Raw genomic sequence first — 18,114 nt, 5'->3', positions numbered from 1 at the left:
TGGATAGATCACGGAAAATCGAAGCGAAATTTCCTGTAGTATTTTTCAATGAGATTCCACACTTGAGAAGCCACACTTCGTTGTTGAAAAATTGACCAATCAGCGCGCAGCTTGAGCGGCGAGACTCGCGGAGTAGGAGACTATATTCATTTCACAAGAGTCCATAACTGCGAAAAGACCAGTTTTCGTTCTTTCGCGCGCATCTTCGCCCTGATTGGCCATACTCCCACTCCCAATACGCTTGCGCACAGCGTCGCTGAGGCGTCTCCACGCGGTACATCTATACCTGCCGTCAACAGAGTCCATAATTAACAAGGAAGGTTAGGGAACCCGGAAATTCCAAAAATTATGAAACTTCGCATACAAGTACAGTAAGTCATCCGTAATACGACCCTGTTTTCCGTTGGTGCCATAATTCGGTTTTAAAGGGTGAAATTACCCCTTGAAAAAAATTCGAAACTTTCTTTTTTGTGGAATATCTTAAAAACGGTAAGAGATATGAAAAAAAAGTTTAAACAAAAGTTGCACAGTTCTGTTGTGTTTACAAAATGGTGTCAAGAAAATTTTTGAAAAGTGCATAATTTTTTAGTTACCCCTCCCCCCCAACATTTTCTTAACGCCATTTTGTAAACACAACAGAACTGTGCAACTTTTGTTTAAACTTTTTTTTCATATCTCTCACCGTTTTTAAGATATTCCACAAAAAAGAAAGTTCCGAATTTTTTTCAAGGGATAATTTCACCCTTTAAAACCGAATTATGGCACCAACGGAAAACAGGGTCGTATTACGGATGACTTACTGTACTTGTATGCGAAGTTTCATAATTTTTGGAATTTCCGGGTTCCCTAACCTTCCTTGTAAGCTGCGCAGGTTGGAAGATGGTGGGGGAACTCAGCGAGCTCTCCGCGAATCGCTTTCCACTTCGTTTGGGAGTATCGCCAATCAGGGCGAAGATGCGTACTAGAGATGCGCGAAGAACGAAAACTTGACTTTTCGCAGTTATGGACTCTGGTGAACTGCGGTATACGCGAAAGTGCTTCATTTGGAGTGTATAACGGGTAGCACGGTTTTTTACTCACGGGTATCATTCTGTATTCTTCCTATTCAACCGTACTATTGTTTCATCCTGTATATTAAACTCGCGGTTAACGAAGTGGGAGCTTCGAGGCTCGCTAAGTTCCCCCACCATCTTCCAACCTGCGCGTCGCAGTTATGGACTCTGGTGAAATGAGGTATACACGGAGGCGGAGTCTCCGTTTGCTTGCTCTGTCTTCGCACCTCGACTCTCGGCGTGGCTCGGCGGCGGTAGATGAGGCTAGTTTCGTACTCCGCGCGTCTTGCCACTCAAGCTGCGCGCTGATTGGTCAATTTTCAACAACGAAACATGGCTAAACTACCGAACTTTTCGCTTCGATTTTCCGTGATCTATCCAACAATGTAGAGCTCTTCAGGTAATTTTTTAACAACCTGTATATATATCTATATTGAATCACATCGGATCACAATGGATCACGGCGGATCAGATCTTCAAGTCATGTCCATTTGTAAAACTCGTTTAGCGATAAAAATAAATATTTGATTCCATACAAGTACATAATACTTATTTAACTTTCATTCGTTCTCACATATTCAAGCGCATTAAAAATAATTCTCTTTTCCGTTACTCTCAATTGTATGGCTAATTTTTTAAATTGTGGTAACGTCGTTTCAAGCAGTTGCAGATCTTCCTATAAGATAAAATCAAGTTGCTGTAATATAAAATTGAACGTTGCGTAGGAACATATTGTTCCTTTATTAGTAACAAACAGTATTTTCTTTACCTGCAAAGTTGTTGGATATCTAGCAATAAAACTCTCCAATACATAAATCAGAGCTTTTTTAACTTTATCGTTAATGGCAGTATCTAAAGGGCAATCGGGCTGTTTTAAATCATTAACACGATCCGATTTAAGCCAATGCATTAGTTCAGGTTTACGCATACGGAATAACCGGAGGTACGCCAACATTGAGCCAGGAATTGGTTCTACTCCAGAGTTTACAAGAAATTCACTCATCACCGTTAAATGTAATTTTCTTAACAATTGCTCGCGTTCTCTTAAACAAGGTTCCGTGCTGGTCATTAGTAACGGGCCGATCCATAATTTTATAGCATCCTGGAAAGAGAAATGATTAAAAGATAAATAAGTTATTTGTAATAAGTTATAATCCAAAGTAACTTTGAACAACGATGCATGTACACACTTGTTTGTTATCCATGTAAACGAATCCTGAATGTACGAAAAAATCGGAATTCGTCCTAACTCCATAACTAATAAATATTTGATCTCCTTTCTTGAATTCCTTCAGGGCATAACATTCGCAACAGTCTGACGTCAGGTTAAAATCTGTAGTGATCTGAAACGTACATAAAACTCATCTATGTTGTCTGTAGAAAACATACAATGTATGTCTATAAATGTTTTTATAGACAGAGCAGAGATAAATTCGGAACAATAAATAATATGATAATAAAATGTAAAAACCTATTATACTTTTATTACAAATACTTTACTTATTCAAGTTTTGCAGTTACCTGTTGAGTATTTTACTTTTCTTAAAACTAAATTACTTAGAAATTTCCAAAAATATAACAACCGCGGAAAAGAACACAAAGTACCCTCTATATTCACACGATATTATTTCATTATTTCCGTGTTCCAAATCTGTCTCGTTATGTACTCCTACGCATTAGTGATGTGCGGCCCGACTCATGTGTCGGGTTCCCGACTAGTCGGGTCGGTTCGGAAAAAATCGGGCGAGCTCGGGCGGATGTCCGATACATGCGTGCAGTCGGGTGGCCCGACTGTTTCGGATCAGGTCGGATAAAGTCGGGCAGATTCGGACGAGCTCCCGCGGGCCGCGGCCTAATTCTTATGTTAATACTTGCAATAAGCATGTGCAAAATCTGTTTTATGTGGAATTTTGAAATAAGATAATTTTTATATGGAAAAATAATACTTGTAACGAATTTATTTGAAATTAATTTCATTCCATGCCACCTGTATGTTCATTTTATACAAAATAGATTTTGAACATGATTATTACAAGCATTAACAAGTACATGAGAGTTGGGTCGCGGACCGTGGCCCGCGGCAGCTCGTCCGAATCTGCCCGACTTTATCCGACCTAACCCGAAATAGTCGGGCCACCCGACTGCACGCATGTATCGGACACCCGCCCGAGCCCGCCCGATTTTTCCCGAACCCGTCCGAGCCCGCAATATCGAGTACGCGTACATCCCTACTATCCATGCGTTTAGAAACAGCCTGTAGATTGTAGATGAACATGCTTACTGTCCCGTTCTCATGATTGCACATGTCCCACATTGGTATCAAAGAATGGATCATGCGTGAACCATCTTCGCTTGGAATCAGGTTTTGCCTCGTCATTACTGTAGAAACTGCCCAGCTGGAACATTCGTACATGCAATGTTAGTATAGCGATAAAATGACAAAATCACGAAATGACGTTAACTAAAAGCTACCAACTACCAGCACTTAATTTAGAGATTTATCTACCGTGTAGATCGTTTTTTTTTAATTCTCTATTATTAAAAAAAAGAAAAAGAAAATGATCTGCAGAAAGAATTCGTTTTGTCGATGAACGGAAAAAGTAGTTAAGAACATTGCAAGTGACTTTCGCCTTCGAAAAACAACCGTTTGTAACTGCTTTTCGGACAAGAACTTGACCCACAATTCCGGAAATGGAATTAAAAGAAGATTCATTGCCGTCATCGTCGTGGTCGTGATCGTTCCTTCAACTTTCTCTCTCTCCAGGGAAATGATCACGACTTCACCGTGAAATAAAAATAGCGTTTACAAGGGAAAATAACGAACGCCTTATATGGATGTCTGTATTTCAGACAAAGGCTCGTAAATGTACAAAAAGGTTAAAAAAAAAAACCAGAAAAGGGGGAAAAATGGTTGGTCACTTTCTAAAACGCTTAAAATCTATTATATTCATATGCACAAAATAAGTTTACACGATATTATTATTATTTGAATGATTGTTTCAAAGATGAAATTATTTTGAGGTTATCCGTGAAAAAGAGATATTAAGTTTCAACGTTAGATCGATCCAATGAAAATTTTCTTATGGGGGCAGAAATGATTTTCAGGATAAAATCAATGGAATAAAAGTAAATTTTCTCGTTTTCTCTTTCTATAGTTATACACAGTTATCTCGCCGCGTACATCTTTCTGCACACTTTCTTCCCACAGTGCTGCTCAGATGGTCGCAGCAGGACAAACCGACGCTTCTGTTGACCAAAAGAAAGCTTTGATCGTATTGTGGAGATCGTTCTAGCTTGTTTGCCTATTAGATTACTTCCTGTTATATAAGGAAGGAAATTTTGTCTTCCTCAGCGAATCTAATATGCGCATATGCCTTAGAATTAAAACTGTTACAATCTGTTATCTGTAACGTTACCCAGTGTGCTTTTCCTTTTAATCGTTTCGCGTTGGACGACTATAGTCCACACTGGCGAAATAATTAGCGAAAGGGTTAATCTTTTATAAAATAACATATCGCGAATGAAAGATAGATAAATGCAATTCAGTGAATGAATGAAAGAAAGCGTGGATCTATTCTACTACTAATAGAGAATGATATCGTGGTGAAAAAGAAGGGGAAAAGGGAACGCTTGTGTGTTGGCTATTTGCGAGCGGATAAACCGTATGAAAGTTCGGGCCCGTGTGAAAGTGCGCCTGTCCTCTCTCATTTCTCAGGCATTCGCCTTGCGAGCACACTTCTTACAAGCATCTCGGAAGAAGAGAAATATCGCCTTCGGCTACGATTTGACTCTGACTGGTCTCGAAACTTGCTTGAAACCCATTGTCGGTCGACAATAATTAAAATAATTTCGTTCGTTTGTTCATAAAAATAAATAACAGACTTCGCGTCAGTGTATCATGATTTTAATTAATTTTAGGTAATTTTAGATATCACGAGGAATCCGTAAGCCATGACCGCTGCTTTCTTAACATCCTGCGAGTTACATCATCTGTAAGCAACAATATACGTAACAAGAAGAAAAAAGAAGAAAAGATATAAATTATTCGAAGGAAAAAATTAATACATGTCTATGTATATGCATATGTATATATATATATAGAGTTCATTGAGAGTCAGTTAATTAGGAAGGAAAGTGCGGTAGAAGCGTGGCTAACAAGCGTCATGGAACAGAACCGCGACTCTGAGAACAAAAGGGGGGAAAAAAGGAACAAGAGTAGGAAAAAAGGACGCCTGCGGTGGTTTCGCAATATCACGAGTTGCACAGGATAAGAATCGAGAGAGGAGCAGGAACGTTAAAGCAACCGCTGCACCCCGTGGGGGATCGGGGATCGAGGATGGATGCACAGTCCCAGTGCACCGTGGGAAGGTCGTGCTATGAATCGAACGAAGATCGTGAGATGTACTATGGGTGGGCAACTTTCTACGATACAAGAGTTGCTTCTCGAAGCAACGCGATTTGATGAACCTCAGAAACAATCGTGAAATTGTCACGAACGTGACGTTTTATTGTACATTGGAGGAATTTAATTCTGGACACTTTGAATAAAAATATTTTTATTTCATATTTGTGCAGAAAATCAGGACCGGCCCGAGCTCCAAAAAAGGGCCCCTTCGCCTGTATTCTCATAATTATCGAGTAGGTGTCTAGACTTATCGTTAATTATTTTACAGAACAACTAAGCTCGTGTTCTTCTAAGAAATAGGTATTATACATACAAGGGCCGGCCCTGAGATTTTGGGGGCCCCTTTACTTATATAACATAAAAAAAAGTACTTCAAATAAAATTTGTAAAATTAACATTAAAGCTTGTATAACTAATTTAGATTTGCATTTACATCGATTAATATTCAAGTAAACATTATTCTTCTTACATTCTTACAATGCAAAATCGTCTTATGGGGGCCCTGGATCTTGGGCCCAGGGCCGGCCCTGCAGAAATGTATATTCTGCTATCTATAATGTTTATACTTAATATTTTACATGATTTGGTTTTGTAAATGTTTTAAAATTTTAATTTAAAAAAATCTAAACTGTGTTGTTATTTTTGTTTCTGCGCCTGGCAACACGAAACGTCGCATGATGTGAAATAGCCAATCACAGATTAATTTTTTCTACCTCCTTTGATATGTTGCACTTGTAATATTTATTAATATAATAGTATGCTGTAAATGGTCTTTTTATTGATTTTTTTATCTATGTCCTAAAATATAAATGATTATATATTAAATAATTTGAAATAAATGCGAAATTTAAGTAAAAATTTAAGTGTCCAGAATTAATTCCATTAGTGCAACTTAAGCAGAGGCCAGGTAGATCTGGATCCTCGAAAATTGAAGCTGCAAATAGGAATTAGTCAGCTCTATTAGACATTACTCGTACAATTAGAGAAAGATTCGTCAACTTGTGAAATCTTAACATCTGTCCATTATGAAAACAGGTATGCGTAGCAAGACACGTATGTATGTTTTGTTCGATTGGTAAATGCATAGGTACTTTAACAGTTTCACGAAAATCGTTACGATTACAATTGTTAGAATGATTTCAGCAATTGCATTTCATTTCTTCTCTCTTTCGCTCTTTTCTCGCGGTATTTACATTTTCAGCACAACTACCGTTCGCTAAGAGATTGCGAAAGGGATAATCAAGTTGGTAAAGAGAATAGTTTCTCTTTTTTTTCATTACAAATTTTTCTTTTCTCTTATCTGCGATTAGATTGATTTAAAGATTCTTTTATAATAACGCGAATGAATTGTTTTTATTTCAATAGAAAATTAGGGGAAAAAAATGAAATAACAATTGTAGTCTAATTAAACATGAAATTAATAATTAAATAATGTACCTAAATATTTTATTTCTTCTTCGATTTTAATAAACAAGAAATGTTTACACGAACCTAAATATTTATAAATCAGTTGGGTAACATGCATAATTAAAAACACACGAATCGATACGATCAAATCAATTGCAATTTCTAATACTTCACAACGTACATACCTATGGAAAAAAATATCTCTTTCAGATCTTCCCTGGTTACTTTCAACTTAAAATTATGCAACAGTTAGAATCGCTCAATGTTTTACGATTCTTTTTCATTTTTACGAAATCTTCATTTAATTTTTTCACCTACAGATGCGCGATGCTTAACTTTCGTACATGCATGTACTTTTATGATAGTCATTGAAATTTTCTTCTACAATCTATTCGATTGGAGAGACGTTACCATCAAACAGAATAGACATCAATATTATTATTTCGAAATTTAAAATCCCACTACTCGCAGAAATGTTCTTACATATAAATTGTTCTATCTTGGAAAATATTTTCAGTAGGAACTTGCGATTATACTCGTTTTTCCGATTATACTCGGAATATGAATATTGACTGTACTTTGGTTTTTAAATAGGTATTTGCATATCGGTAAAAACAAATAGCTACACTAGTGGAATTAATTTTGGACACTTTTAAATTTTTACTTGAATTTCGCATTTATTCAAATTATTTAACGCGTTGAACACCATGGGGGTCACCGGTGACCGACATCGCAAATTACACATGCCTGAATAATTAAAAGAAAAAATAGAAAAACATTATTTTAAGAGATACACATACCATAATGTAAAATGGTAAATAATAGAGAGCTTAAAATTTGAAATTTGAAAATTAACTATTTCTGTTAATTAGAGCTTCAATACGTCCCATAACAAATGACCATTTTAACCGTGGCGTTCAACGTGTTAATATATATATTTATATTTTATATTCTAATCATTGCTCTCTAATTTTAGGACGTCGCTTATATAAAAAAAAATTAGTAAAAATACCATTTACAGCCATACTTTTAATATACAATAAAAATTACAATTTCAACATATCAAAGGAGGTAGAAAAAAATTAATATTTTGTTGGATATCCTTTCATCCTGTGATTGGCTACGTTTCGTGTTGCCAGGCGCAAAAACAGCAACACAGTTTAGATTTTTTTATATTAAAATTGTAAAACATTTACAAACGAAATCGTGTGAAAATATTAAGTATAAACATTATAGATTACAATAAAAATATTACGGTATCCATTTAGCATAACAGAATATACATTTTCTGCAGAAATATGAAATAAAGGGGTCCACCCCAAAATCCGGACAGTCCAAAAGTTTGGGTGTCCTAACCTAAACCTAACTCTAACCTAACCTTACAAAAAGTTACACAGAACTAACCTAACCTAATTTTCGAAAAAGTTACACAAAACTAACCTAACCTAACCAAGAACACGGAGTTTTGGCTGTCGGGATTTTGGGTGCCACCGGAAATAAAGAATACTTTTTATTCAAAGTGTCCAGAATTAATTCCACCAGTGTAGAATGATATGCAAATGATCGGGTGTCGTAATCGCGTAGACAGTAGGTTTTAGCGCGAAACATCATCTTCCGGTTCGCGGAATACGTTTATCGAAGCGTATTAGAAGGATCATCTCGGGATACCTTTTCTTTCCTTTCCCTTTCCTATCTTGTCCAAACGAATAGTAAAGAGCCGTTTATCTTTGCCAACATCTAACATCACCAATCTGTGATCAGCATCGTGAAATTAATCTGCAATGATCCGGTAGTGGAATAGAGGAAGAAGAGAGCGTCCTCTCCTCTCGACGAGTGGCAAACGTTTAGAGCCCAACACATTCTGCTCTCGAGTTTCACCGACTTACTTAGGATGGTGCTCGGTGAAAACCGGCGTCAGTACGCGAGAACGATTTGCCGCGAGTACAGCAGTAAGCCGTGAGTGTTTCGTTTCCCAAAGTAAATATCGTTTCGAATAGCAAACGAACAAAGAAAGAGATTAAAAATATCCTTCGAACGGAGATCTTTTCTTGTTACAAACTGTGACCAAAGTGATCCACAACTACAGAATAATCGCGAAGAAATCGTTGTTGCTGAATCATTTTCTCAGCTGCCAGTGTGCCGTGAAATCGCGGTGAAAATAAACGGAACAGAGGGGAAAAAAATCTTTGAAATCATCTGCGACCAACTAGACTGATTTTTTTTTTTTTGATTTTTTTTAACAATTTAAAATCGAAGAAAGTTTTTATGGTCGTGAAAGTGGATCAACGCGTATGATTTAGTGTACAAGAGTTGTATTAAAAATTATATGTAGACAAAGGAGGGAAAGAAAATAGTTCTGCATGAACCCTGAGGAAATCTTTGGCCTGTGCAACAGGAAGAACGCGATTTTCGTTATCCTGTGTACAGCAGCGATCTGTGTACACCTGTTCTTCGTCGACGACATCGATACGAATAGAGAAAAGAACAGTAATCCCGAGGTGTTTGTCAGATGATTTACAATAATTTTTTCATTTCTTTCTCACATGTTTCTTTCAACTTTTCTTTTTCTCTTCTTTCCTCTGTTATCATCTGTATTGTTACATTGACATTTAAAATACGAAACTTGCAACTTTGGAATTTTCGAGTTTTAAGAGTTTAGAATTATAAAATTGTAGAATCTTAGAATTTTAGGATTTTAGAATTTTTGAATTTTGGAATTTTAGAATTTTGGAATTGTAGAATTGTAGAATTGTAGAATTGTAGAATTGTAGAATTGTAGAATTGTAGAATTGTAGAATTTTAGAATTTTAGAATTTTAGAATTTTAGAATTTTAGAATTTTAGAATTTTAGAATGATTGGACAGAAAGAGGAAAGAAGAGAAAAAAGGGGGAAAGAAGGGAATTTGAAAAACTGAATGCTAGCGATCCCAAGGTGGAAGAGGATGAGATCAACAATTGGTGTTTCAACGATCAACAAGAGTTCTCCGTGTTTCGATCGCACTGCAACGATGTGGAAAACATTATGTCTGCTCTCGTTGACGCTCTTCACGTTCGATTTCCTTCAAGCTAGTCTCGTCGTTCGGGGCGAACCTATTCGGAAGGAGGGCCTGTTGCTTATCACTCGACAAGAACAATCTAAAACTGATCAAGTAAGAAACGAAAAAGAAATTTCGCTCATTTCGCGAACTAGCTTCGAGAAAAGCGACGACCAATTGGAGAAAACCAATTTCATCTTGAAACATCTACGTAACACGTAAATAAACGTTAATAGATTCTTTCGCTCTCTATATACATATAGAGAATAAACGATATTAATTCGCTGTGCTCGTGAATTTCGATGAAGTAACTTAACGACGAATCTCGTTGAACTTTCGGTCATTTCTCAGCGAAATGATAAATGTCAAAATATACGTGGAAAAAACTGGCTGCACACTGGTGCCTACTGGTAAATTATAAGAGAAAGAGAAAGCTGGTACCGCGTGTCGGAAAGTTCGAGACTTTACAAACATTTTGCACGCGTATTTCCATGCGTATCCTAAACGAATAACTTCATCCAACAAGTTCCTTGCATTGCACATATACCTACGTAATACATTCAAAATGAACTAGAAAATAATAACCGATGATAAAATGGTACGTTTTTATTTCCTTGTCGTCTTTGCACGTTCCGTAATTAAAAGAATTACGAGCTGGGCGTGAAACTTTCTTTTTTTATAGTGATTGAACCTTTGTCCGCTAAAAATTTACGTTCGCTTCAATATTTTACGTTGCAGTGTTATACCTCGCTGAATAATCAAGAAAGCATTACGTGTCCTACTAATCTTAAAAATAGAAAAGAAATAATAATAATTTGATATATCGGATCAAAATACCAATATTGTTGACTAGGAAGGGTTAATGGCACGACTTTAGAATATGGGACACGCCCCCTAGGGGCGTGACCTATATTTTTGAGTAGCTTATCACATAAGGTGTCCATGTATGTAAATAGTTCATAAGTGCCCCAATACTTTTTTTTTTTAAGTAAAATGGCAGCCCTTATATGCCCTGCTTAAGAGGGGGCGCCTCCTATTGTAAACAATAGAGGGGACATGGGGGACACATTGGTGGTGGTTCCACCTGTAGGAGGCGTGGAGGTCAGGAGTTATGGAGAGTCAAAAATCAGGACGTTAATAGGATAACTGGATTAGGTTAGGCCATATTCTATGGTGAGGGGGTGTAGGCTCCGCCCCTTCCACGCCCATGCGTTTGGATCTTCAATTTCCTCGAAGAAACTAAAGAAACAGAACATACCCGAAAATGCTTCATTCACAAATTTTGAGTGTCCTAATTTTTGACCCCCCATAACTCCTGACCCCCACGCCTCCTACAGGTGGAACCACCACCAATGTGTCCCCCATGTCCCCTCTATTGTTTACAATAGGAGGCGCCCCCTCTTAAGGCAGGGGTTGGATTCTGGTATACGGGGTAACCTCAGATCGACCTGATTTTTTTACCATAGATAGCCCTTGAGATGGCGATTCCAACGGTGGTGATCCCATCTCTTAACTCCCACCCGCCGCCCCGGTATAGGTCAAAAACTAAAATCATCCAAAAAGTGGTTTCTGCACTGATCTCAGTGAGCACATTAAGAAAAAAAAAGTGAAAAAAAATATTAAAAAATTTTTTAAAAAAGTGAAAAAAAATGTGAAAAAATTTTAAAACACCTAACCTAACCTAACCTAACCTAACCTAATGTAATTCCTCGCCTCTGCTCCTTTATATGGGGCGGTTTCGGCGCCTTGGCTCCGTTGACTGCTTAGGTTAGGTTAGGTTTTTTCGCATTTTTTTCATTTCTTCTCATTTTTTAAATATTTTTTTTCACTTTTTTTTCTTAATGTGCTCACTGAGATCAGTGCAGAAACCACTTTTTGGACGATTTTAGTTTTTAACCTCTACCGGGGCGACGGGTGGGAGTTAAGAGATGGGATCACCACCGTTGGAATCGCCACCTCAAGGGCTATCTATGGTAAAAAAATCAGGTCGATCTGAGGTTACCCCGTAAACCATAACTCAACCGGCACCTTATGTAATAAGCTACTCAAAAATATAGATCACGCCCCCAGGGGCGTGTCCCATATTCTAAACTACAGCCGGGTTAATATCAGATACTTGATCCTTTCAAATAATAATAATAAAATTAACGATAAAGGGTTTGTCCCCACCCTCCACCCCCCACCTACCACTCACCAATCTCCATAGAAAAAAATTCTTGAGTTCACCAAGAATCACATTATTTTTAGGAGGAGACTGGGGCTCGAGCAAAAGTCAGAGAAGAGGAGGAGGATGAAAAAAGAAGCGAACTGGTAGGAAAATGGCGAAACAACGGGGAGGCTGTCGAGCCAAAATGGAGAGACGGTGATACGGTACCTCTGCTTCCCTTTCCCCGATTCTCGCGATACTCTGCAGACAAGATAGACGCGAGCGAAGAAGAAATGGATCACGTTCGGAGACCAGCCAAGTATCGTCCAAATAACGAACAAGAAAATTCTCTGCGTTCGAGGAAAAACGGTCCGCTGTTTTACGACTACGAGGACTACTACAACGGCGACGACGACAGCAACAACAGGCGTGGATATCGAGAACGGGATATCCTGTCCCGAAAAACAAACAGCCGGTCCTCGACTAATCAGGAGAAATCTGTTCAAACGAGACAGACTAATAACAGAAGAAACGAACAAGAACATAATGTAGAGACAGTCTCTGCGAGATACAGAGAAATCTTTCAAGGTCGTTCAAACGACTACGAGCAAGAATTCAACGACGAGGAGTATCTGAAACCTCGTCCAAGAAAAAGGAAACCACCTGAGAACTACGAATTCGCTCTGGTTCAAAATGAAACGTTAAACGAGGAAGGAAGGAAAAGCAAAAGTACCGCCGCCGGCGGTCACTTGTTACAAAACGCAATGGAGCTAAAGTCCCTGTTAAAGATGCAGCAAGCGGAAGGTTTAAGCTTGTCGGAAATCCTTCAACAACGAAACTTCAGCCTGAACGATCTTCTGAACGGAAAAGCTGACGTGATCGATGCTTTGAAAATGAAAGACACCGACGAGAGCGGTGATTACGGGGCAGAAAAGGCGACGAAGATCGTGTCGATTCCCATCGCCGCGCCCGCTGATAAAGCACAATGGCCAGCCTACCCCGTTAGAGAACCTGCAAAGACGATAAATATTCAGAAAGACGATAAACTTATCGTCTCGATCGTTGATTCGACGAATCGACCGTCTTTACGCAAACAACACCTGTATTCTTCGAATCGCGCTGAAACGTATCCAACGAACCTTCAAGACTCGACGACTAGAAAATCGATTGCAACTACTAGTGAACCGTCCGGAAAGCGAACTACCACGTCGATGCCTTTACCGCTGGCAACAAATTCCATGGATCTCTTGCAGATCGCTGTCAAATTACAGAACAGCGACGAAACGAAAACCAACGCTCCGGACGACGATGAGATTATGGAGTTCTCCGACTTCACCGATTACAAGAAAGGACGAAACGGTGCGTCTCCTGTTTGGCTAATGATCAAGGACGAGAAGGACCCAGCTGAATCGCAGGGAAAAAACAATCACGAGAACAAAGGTTCTCGAGGCTCCGGGTCCACGTTGAGCATCGAGAAGATCCTAAGTCCCACGGAGCCCAGCTCCAAGCTGATCAACAATTTCACTCTGGAAAGTAACCGGCAATTTGTAAAGATGGACGAAACCGGTGATTACGATACCGCTTCGGAACGTGAATATCAAAACGATGCGCCGCCACCGATCTACCATCACCTCGGACACAATACTGAAATCAATACCTTCGTCCACGAGGAGTATGAAACAACAACCGGAATCGAATTTCTCTATTCAAGTTCGGAAACGCCGTTAAACGACTCGGAGATTAAGGAAAATCATGCAACGATAACTCGTCAGGATTTAAACAGAGAAGAGAAGAAAACTGATGACCACGTTGCATCGGAACTGGAGCCAGAAGCACGGGCAGAGATTTTTGAATTATTCGCATCCGGCTCTGCTGGCAAGAGGCTGGAACGTCTTCTGAAATCGAGGAATATGAGCGTAGAGGAGTTAATCGCGCTACGACAAAGAGGTTCCAGCAAAGTTCATCTGGCCGAGGTGTCACGGATCAAAGTGCAGAAACTGATTAGTGACCAGGATAAAAGTAACGTTAAAACCGCTCCTACTTTTGGCCCATCTACAACCGATCGACAGTTAATAACGAATCGTCAACAAACTTACGATCAAACGATTAATAATCACTTGGCAACGTCTCTCCAAAATATAACGAACTGTAATTATTCGACGCCGAACGTACCTATGGATATTATTCGTCCGAAAAAGAGTAAAACCGAAGAAGAATCGTTTTCAAATTTACGATCAGTTAGCGATCACGATTCCTGGTTGCCTAATAGTTACAAGGATCGTGCTGAGAAAGAAGACGTTGAAGAGCAGCAGCATCATCGTACCGCGGAAATTATTGATTTGTTAACAACCTTTGCTTCTATGCCATTCGTCAAAGATATTCAGCGAGATTTTGTTCGGGAATACGCTGAGAAAGATGAAATGAAATTACCGATAGAGAATAACAGTGAAAACATCGTGTTTCAAAATAATCACACTGTTATTCAATCTGGTTACGTGAAAGAAATTATACAAGAAAAACCAGATTCTATCGGTATACGGACAAACTTTGACGAAACGGACACGAAACAGACCATCAACGAGAAACGAAAGACTCTTTCAAACGTGAAACCTAGCATAATAGCGAGCGGTGCGATTCTCGGTTTAACCATCGTCGTTTTTCTCGCGATATTCATTGTCTGTAGAATTCGACAGAAGCAAAAGTACAGATACAGAAACACCTTTTCCAGAGCGGTGTTCCAAGCACCTGTGCTAACAGCCAGGAAGTTGTCCAACTCGAGCAGCTTAAGCACCGTAATGGTCAACGTGGTCGCTACGTCGACAACGAAAAGGCCAGAGAAAAATCAAACCGACCAACCGGTTGCTGAAATGATGGATTCCAAGAGTGACATCGATAATGATTCGTTGGATGCTAACGACAGTTGGGAAACTATACCAGATTACATGAAACAATGACAGAGATTTGTGTGAAAAAAAAAACATCAGTATTCTACTTTTTACGTTAACCCCTTGCCGTACCATTTTCTCAGCATTTGCGTCTGTCAAAACTAACTCATTGCTATAATATTGAGGAAAACAGTGACGGCTCGCGTATAGGCACTGTGGAACTGCAGCACCCCCTATTTCCTCTTGGTATTATCGATAACATTTAATATAATGAGTCCTTTTTTCTTTAATTCTTTCTTTATACTTGTACAATATATAATCCTTAAGATTAATGTCAGTAGCCATCCCCCAGTTTATGAAAAAGATACAAAAATCTTTGTATGGAACTGTGCGCTTCACAGTTCCAGCAGCGTGGTGTTTGACTGTGCGCGCATGCGCACATAGGAAGCTGCGCGCGAGGCTGCGCGGGAGAGAGAGCACTGAAGCTCCCGCAGTGCCGGTTTTTTAAAACAAAGGCCAAACATTTTCTGGAGCAGCTAATTTTAGCTACGAGTCGCCACTGGAGGCAAATCAAGGAAACTGAAATATTATGCATGTATTGTATTTACAGATTTTCGGTTGTGTAAATTCTAATTGAAATTATACTTCAAATTCAATTGTAATACAGATACAGTTCAGTTTTGTCATATTAGAACTGTAGGTGCGTCACGAGTCAGACTTGTCAAAGTACGGCAAGGGGTTAATTTACATTCTACACGTACTAAAGGCTGATTGCATACTCTGCAAATGTACCATAGCATAGGGCATCATTAATAGACCGTTCAATCTTAATATTCTGACTATGATAGTTGTCTGCGGCTCTACAGACAGTTTCACGCATGTTTGTATATACATACATATATCGTTGTATAGAGCTTCTTGTCAGTTTCACTCTGACAACTGACCACATTTCAATTAAACTGACCAATTGTAGATTAAAGTTAATATACTTCTCTTACGTAAGCCTTATTCCTCGTCTCATATCTAAGTCTTTTCCAACGTTACAAGCTTTTATACATTTTTCTCCTTTTGTAAACTTATTTTTTACACGCGTACAATAAACTATATTTATTTATTTATTTATTTATTTATATTTATATAAATTCTGTATTAGACTTACTCACCAGTATCTGTCGTATGTAAAAACATCCCTGAGTACAGCAGATACAGCGTTATTGTCATTTTGAAATATCTTATTAAAATAGGAATACTGTCGTGCGATGTTTCTACACTGTTTCAAAGCGGCCACTGAAAAAGTAGATTTCCAACAATTTTATTATCAAATTATGCCTATTAATCATTTATCATTTATAATAAATTCAAAGAATGAAATACAGTAGTGACAATTTATATTTACCTAACGTAGGGCTGCCTTTAAGTTCAATCATATCAGCAGCCGTCATATACATCACAGTGGTGTAAGTAGTAGGAAGGATATCCAAATAAGCTTTCCATTTCGAATTTTCTTTGTGCCTCTCGATAAGAAGCGCAATCGCAAGTGCCACTTGAGGCATATCTTGTATCAACGGATCATTTTTGAGAGCTGTCAACTCTGGCGCCGCGTTTACGGTATTGAAAATAAGATTCCTTGGTATCTTTAAAATCAATTCATTTTCAAGAAAATCACGCTCAGCTTTCAAGCCCAAATCGTATCCTGGAAACTCGGCGACGCTCGCTCCGTCAACGTTCGCGTTATTCTCTTTCAGCCAATTTATCAACTGTCCAATCCCCTGCGACCGTTTCGACGACTCCGTCTTCATCTTCTCCAACCGTTTAATCTTCCCCAATACTGTTATTATCTGCACGTAGTTGTTCCATACTTTCGTCTGATCAACTGAATTAGTACTCACTGTTTCAAGCAAATGAAAATTATTATACGTTTCAAAGTTTGCATTGAAAAAACATCTATGTAGGTATACATATATAAATTGTTCGCCACTGCGGAAGAAAATGTGAAATTACACAAACGTTTTCTTCTTTTCTCCTTTCCTCTTTCTTTCTTATTCTCAATTTTCAAAGGATCTTGAGGTTAAGTAAACTATGCGCACCACCTACTTTACCTGTCTGCTTCGCTTTAAAATTCATGAAATTATTAAAAATTTACCGGTTAAATTATAAGATTTCTGTTCAGTTTCAATTACTGTAACAAAATGTAACGTTGCCATCTATTTTTAAGTAACATTTTACAATGATTTTAAAGTAACATGCAAACGGTTAAATTACATATACATATATCTATGTATGTATGTACAACAAATGTATTCTACGTTAAAAGGAATCCCCGTAAAGTGTGCTTACGACGAAGTAGTTCTTCACACAAGGCATTTATCTCTGCTCTTCTGTCCATCTTTGGGTTACCTCACTACACTTTCTTCTATTCCACTCTAGTCCCTTACGTATCCTTGATTCCACGAAAGAACATATTTCCTTCGAGCAGTTCGACCGAACTCTACCATTTGCTTTTTACCCCAACGACCGTATACATGGTGAACAAAAATATACCAAAAGCCGAAGGAGACTATCGTGTATGTAGAAGGTAGGAAGTGTAGTAAATAGTAAGAGATAAAAGACAGCTGTACGTGCACACAAGCGTTAGAAACAACGCAAGTGCGCTTGCCTTTTACTCCTGGTTATATTGGTTGCAGCACGTATGTATTTAAAACCAATTTAAACTAACGTGCGCAATGCGCAATGCGCAGAATGAACGAAAACTCAGCGTTCAAGAAACATCTTCTTCCCTGGAATGAAAATCCAAAAATATATTGTATTATAATGTGTAACCTACACCTACGGTTGCTAAAAATAAACACTTTTCCTCGAAATAAAAATAGGACATTTCATACTATGTCCTTTTAAACTCACACGACATAACCTCGAAATAACAGAATTCAGCTACTTCAAATCACAAACTTCACTACATTTCGTATTGATTTTTAACTCTCACAGTTCACCTACTTTAAAAATTACACTAAATCAAAAATTGCTACATCTTCATCGCTAAATTTTCATTGTTCTATCAATATAACGAGAAATAATTTTATTTCACGACTGTAATTATTACGTCTTGCATATTTTGTGTACAAATTTACATTTATAATTATATACATGTGTGTATGTATGTATTTATGTATGATGTATGTATATA

General features: G+C 38.2%; 2 protein-coding genes across 5 annotated transcripts; one reads left to right on the top strand and one right to left on the bottom strand.

Annotated features, from left to right (window-relative positions):
• Nucleotides 1–950: 950 nt before the first annotated feature.
• Nucleotides 951–17,640, bottom strand: LOC114880041 (actin-histidine N-methyltransferase). 3 transcript variants are annotated; one of them, XM_029195623.2, is made up of 8 exons: nucleotides 17,268–17,640; nucleotides 16,932–17,041; nucleotides 16,327–16,818; nucleotides 16,094–16,217; nucleotides 3,334–3,448; nucleotides 2,243–2,395; nucleotides 1,822–2,154; nucleotides 951–1,728 (listed from the first exon to the last, which is right to left on the bottom strand). In XM_029195623.2, the coding sequence occupies exons 3-8, from the start codon at nucleotides 16,727–16,729 to the stop codon at nucleotides 1,606–1,608; spliced, it is 1,251 nt and encodes a 416-aa protein (XP_029051456.2). In that variant the 5' UTR covers nucleotides 16,730–16,818; nucleotides 16,932–17,041; nucleotides 17,268–17,640; the 3' UTR covers nucleotides 951–1,605. The 3 variants fall into 3 exon arrangements, with proteins under 3 accessions (XP_029051456.2, XP_029051454.2, XP_029051453.2); XM_029195621.2 differs by having other exon boundaries at nucleotides 16,932–17,640; XM_029195620.2 differs by lacking the exon at nucleotides 16,932–17,041.
• Nucleotides 8,079–16,087, top strand: LOC114880037. 2 transcript variants are annotated; one of them, XM_029195616.2, is made up of 3 exons: nucleotides 8,079–9,362; nucleotides 9,797–10,013; nucleotides 12,147–16,087. In XM_029195616.2, the coding sequence occupies exons 2-3, from the start codon at nucleotides 9,807–9,809 to the stop codon at nucleotides 14,997–14,999; spliced, it is 3,060 nt and encodes a 1,019-aa protein (XP_029051449.2). In that variant the 5' UTR covers nucleotides 8,079–9,362; nucleotides 9,797–9,806; the 3' UTR covers nucleotides 15,000–16,087. The 2 variants fall into 2 exon arrangements, with proteins under 2 accessions (XP_029051449.2, XP_029051448.2); XM_029195615.2 differs by lacking the exon at nucleotides 8,079–9,362 and having other exon boundaries at nucleotides 9,739–10,013.
• Nucleotides 17,641–18,114: the final 474 nt, after the last annotated feature.

The sequence above is a fragment of the Osmia bicornis genome, chromosome 6 (genome assembly GCF_907164935.1).
Source record: "Osmia bicornis bicornis chromosome 6, iOsmBic2.1, whole genome shotgun sequence".
NCBI classification, from domain to species: Eukaryota; Metazoa; Arthropoda; class Insecta; order Hymenoptera; family Megachilidae; genus Osmia; species Osmia bicornis.
Note: the sequence above shows the minus strand (reverse complement) of the source record. Positions and strands in the feature narration are given on the sequence as shown.

Coding starts and splice junctions, on each gene's coding strand:
- LOC114880037 (XM_029195615.2), top strand. CDS start 9,780: ATGCTAGCGATCCCAAGGTGGAAGAGGATGAGATCAACAATTGGTGTT. Junction 10,014..12,146: donor AACAATCTAAAACTGATCAA/GTAAGAAACGAA, acceptor CATTATTTTTAG/GAGGAGACTGGGGCTCGAGC.
- LOC114880041 (XM_029195620.2), bottom strand. CDS start 17,316: ATGGACAGAAGAGCAGAGATAAATGCCTTGTGTGAAGAACTACTTCGT. Junction 16,218..16,326: donor TAAAGGCAGCCCTACGTTAG/GTAAATATAAAT, acceptor CTACTTTTTCAG/TGGCCGCTTTGAAACAGTGT. Junction 2,396..3,333: donor GCAATCATGAGAACGGGACA/GTAAGCATGTTC, acceptor TGTACGTTTCAG/ATCACTACAGATTTTAACCT.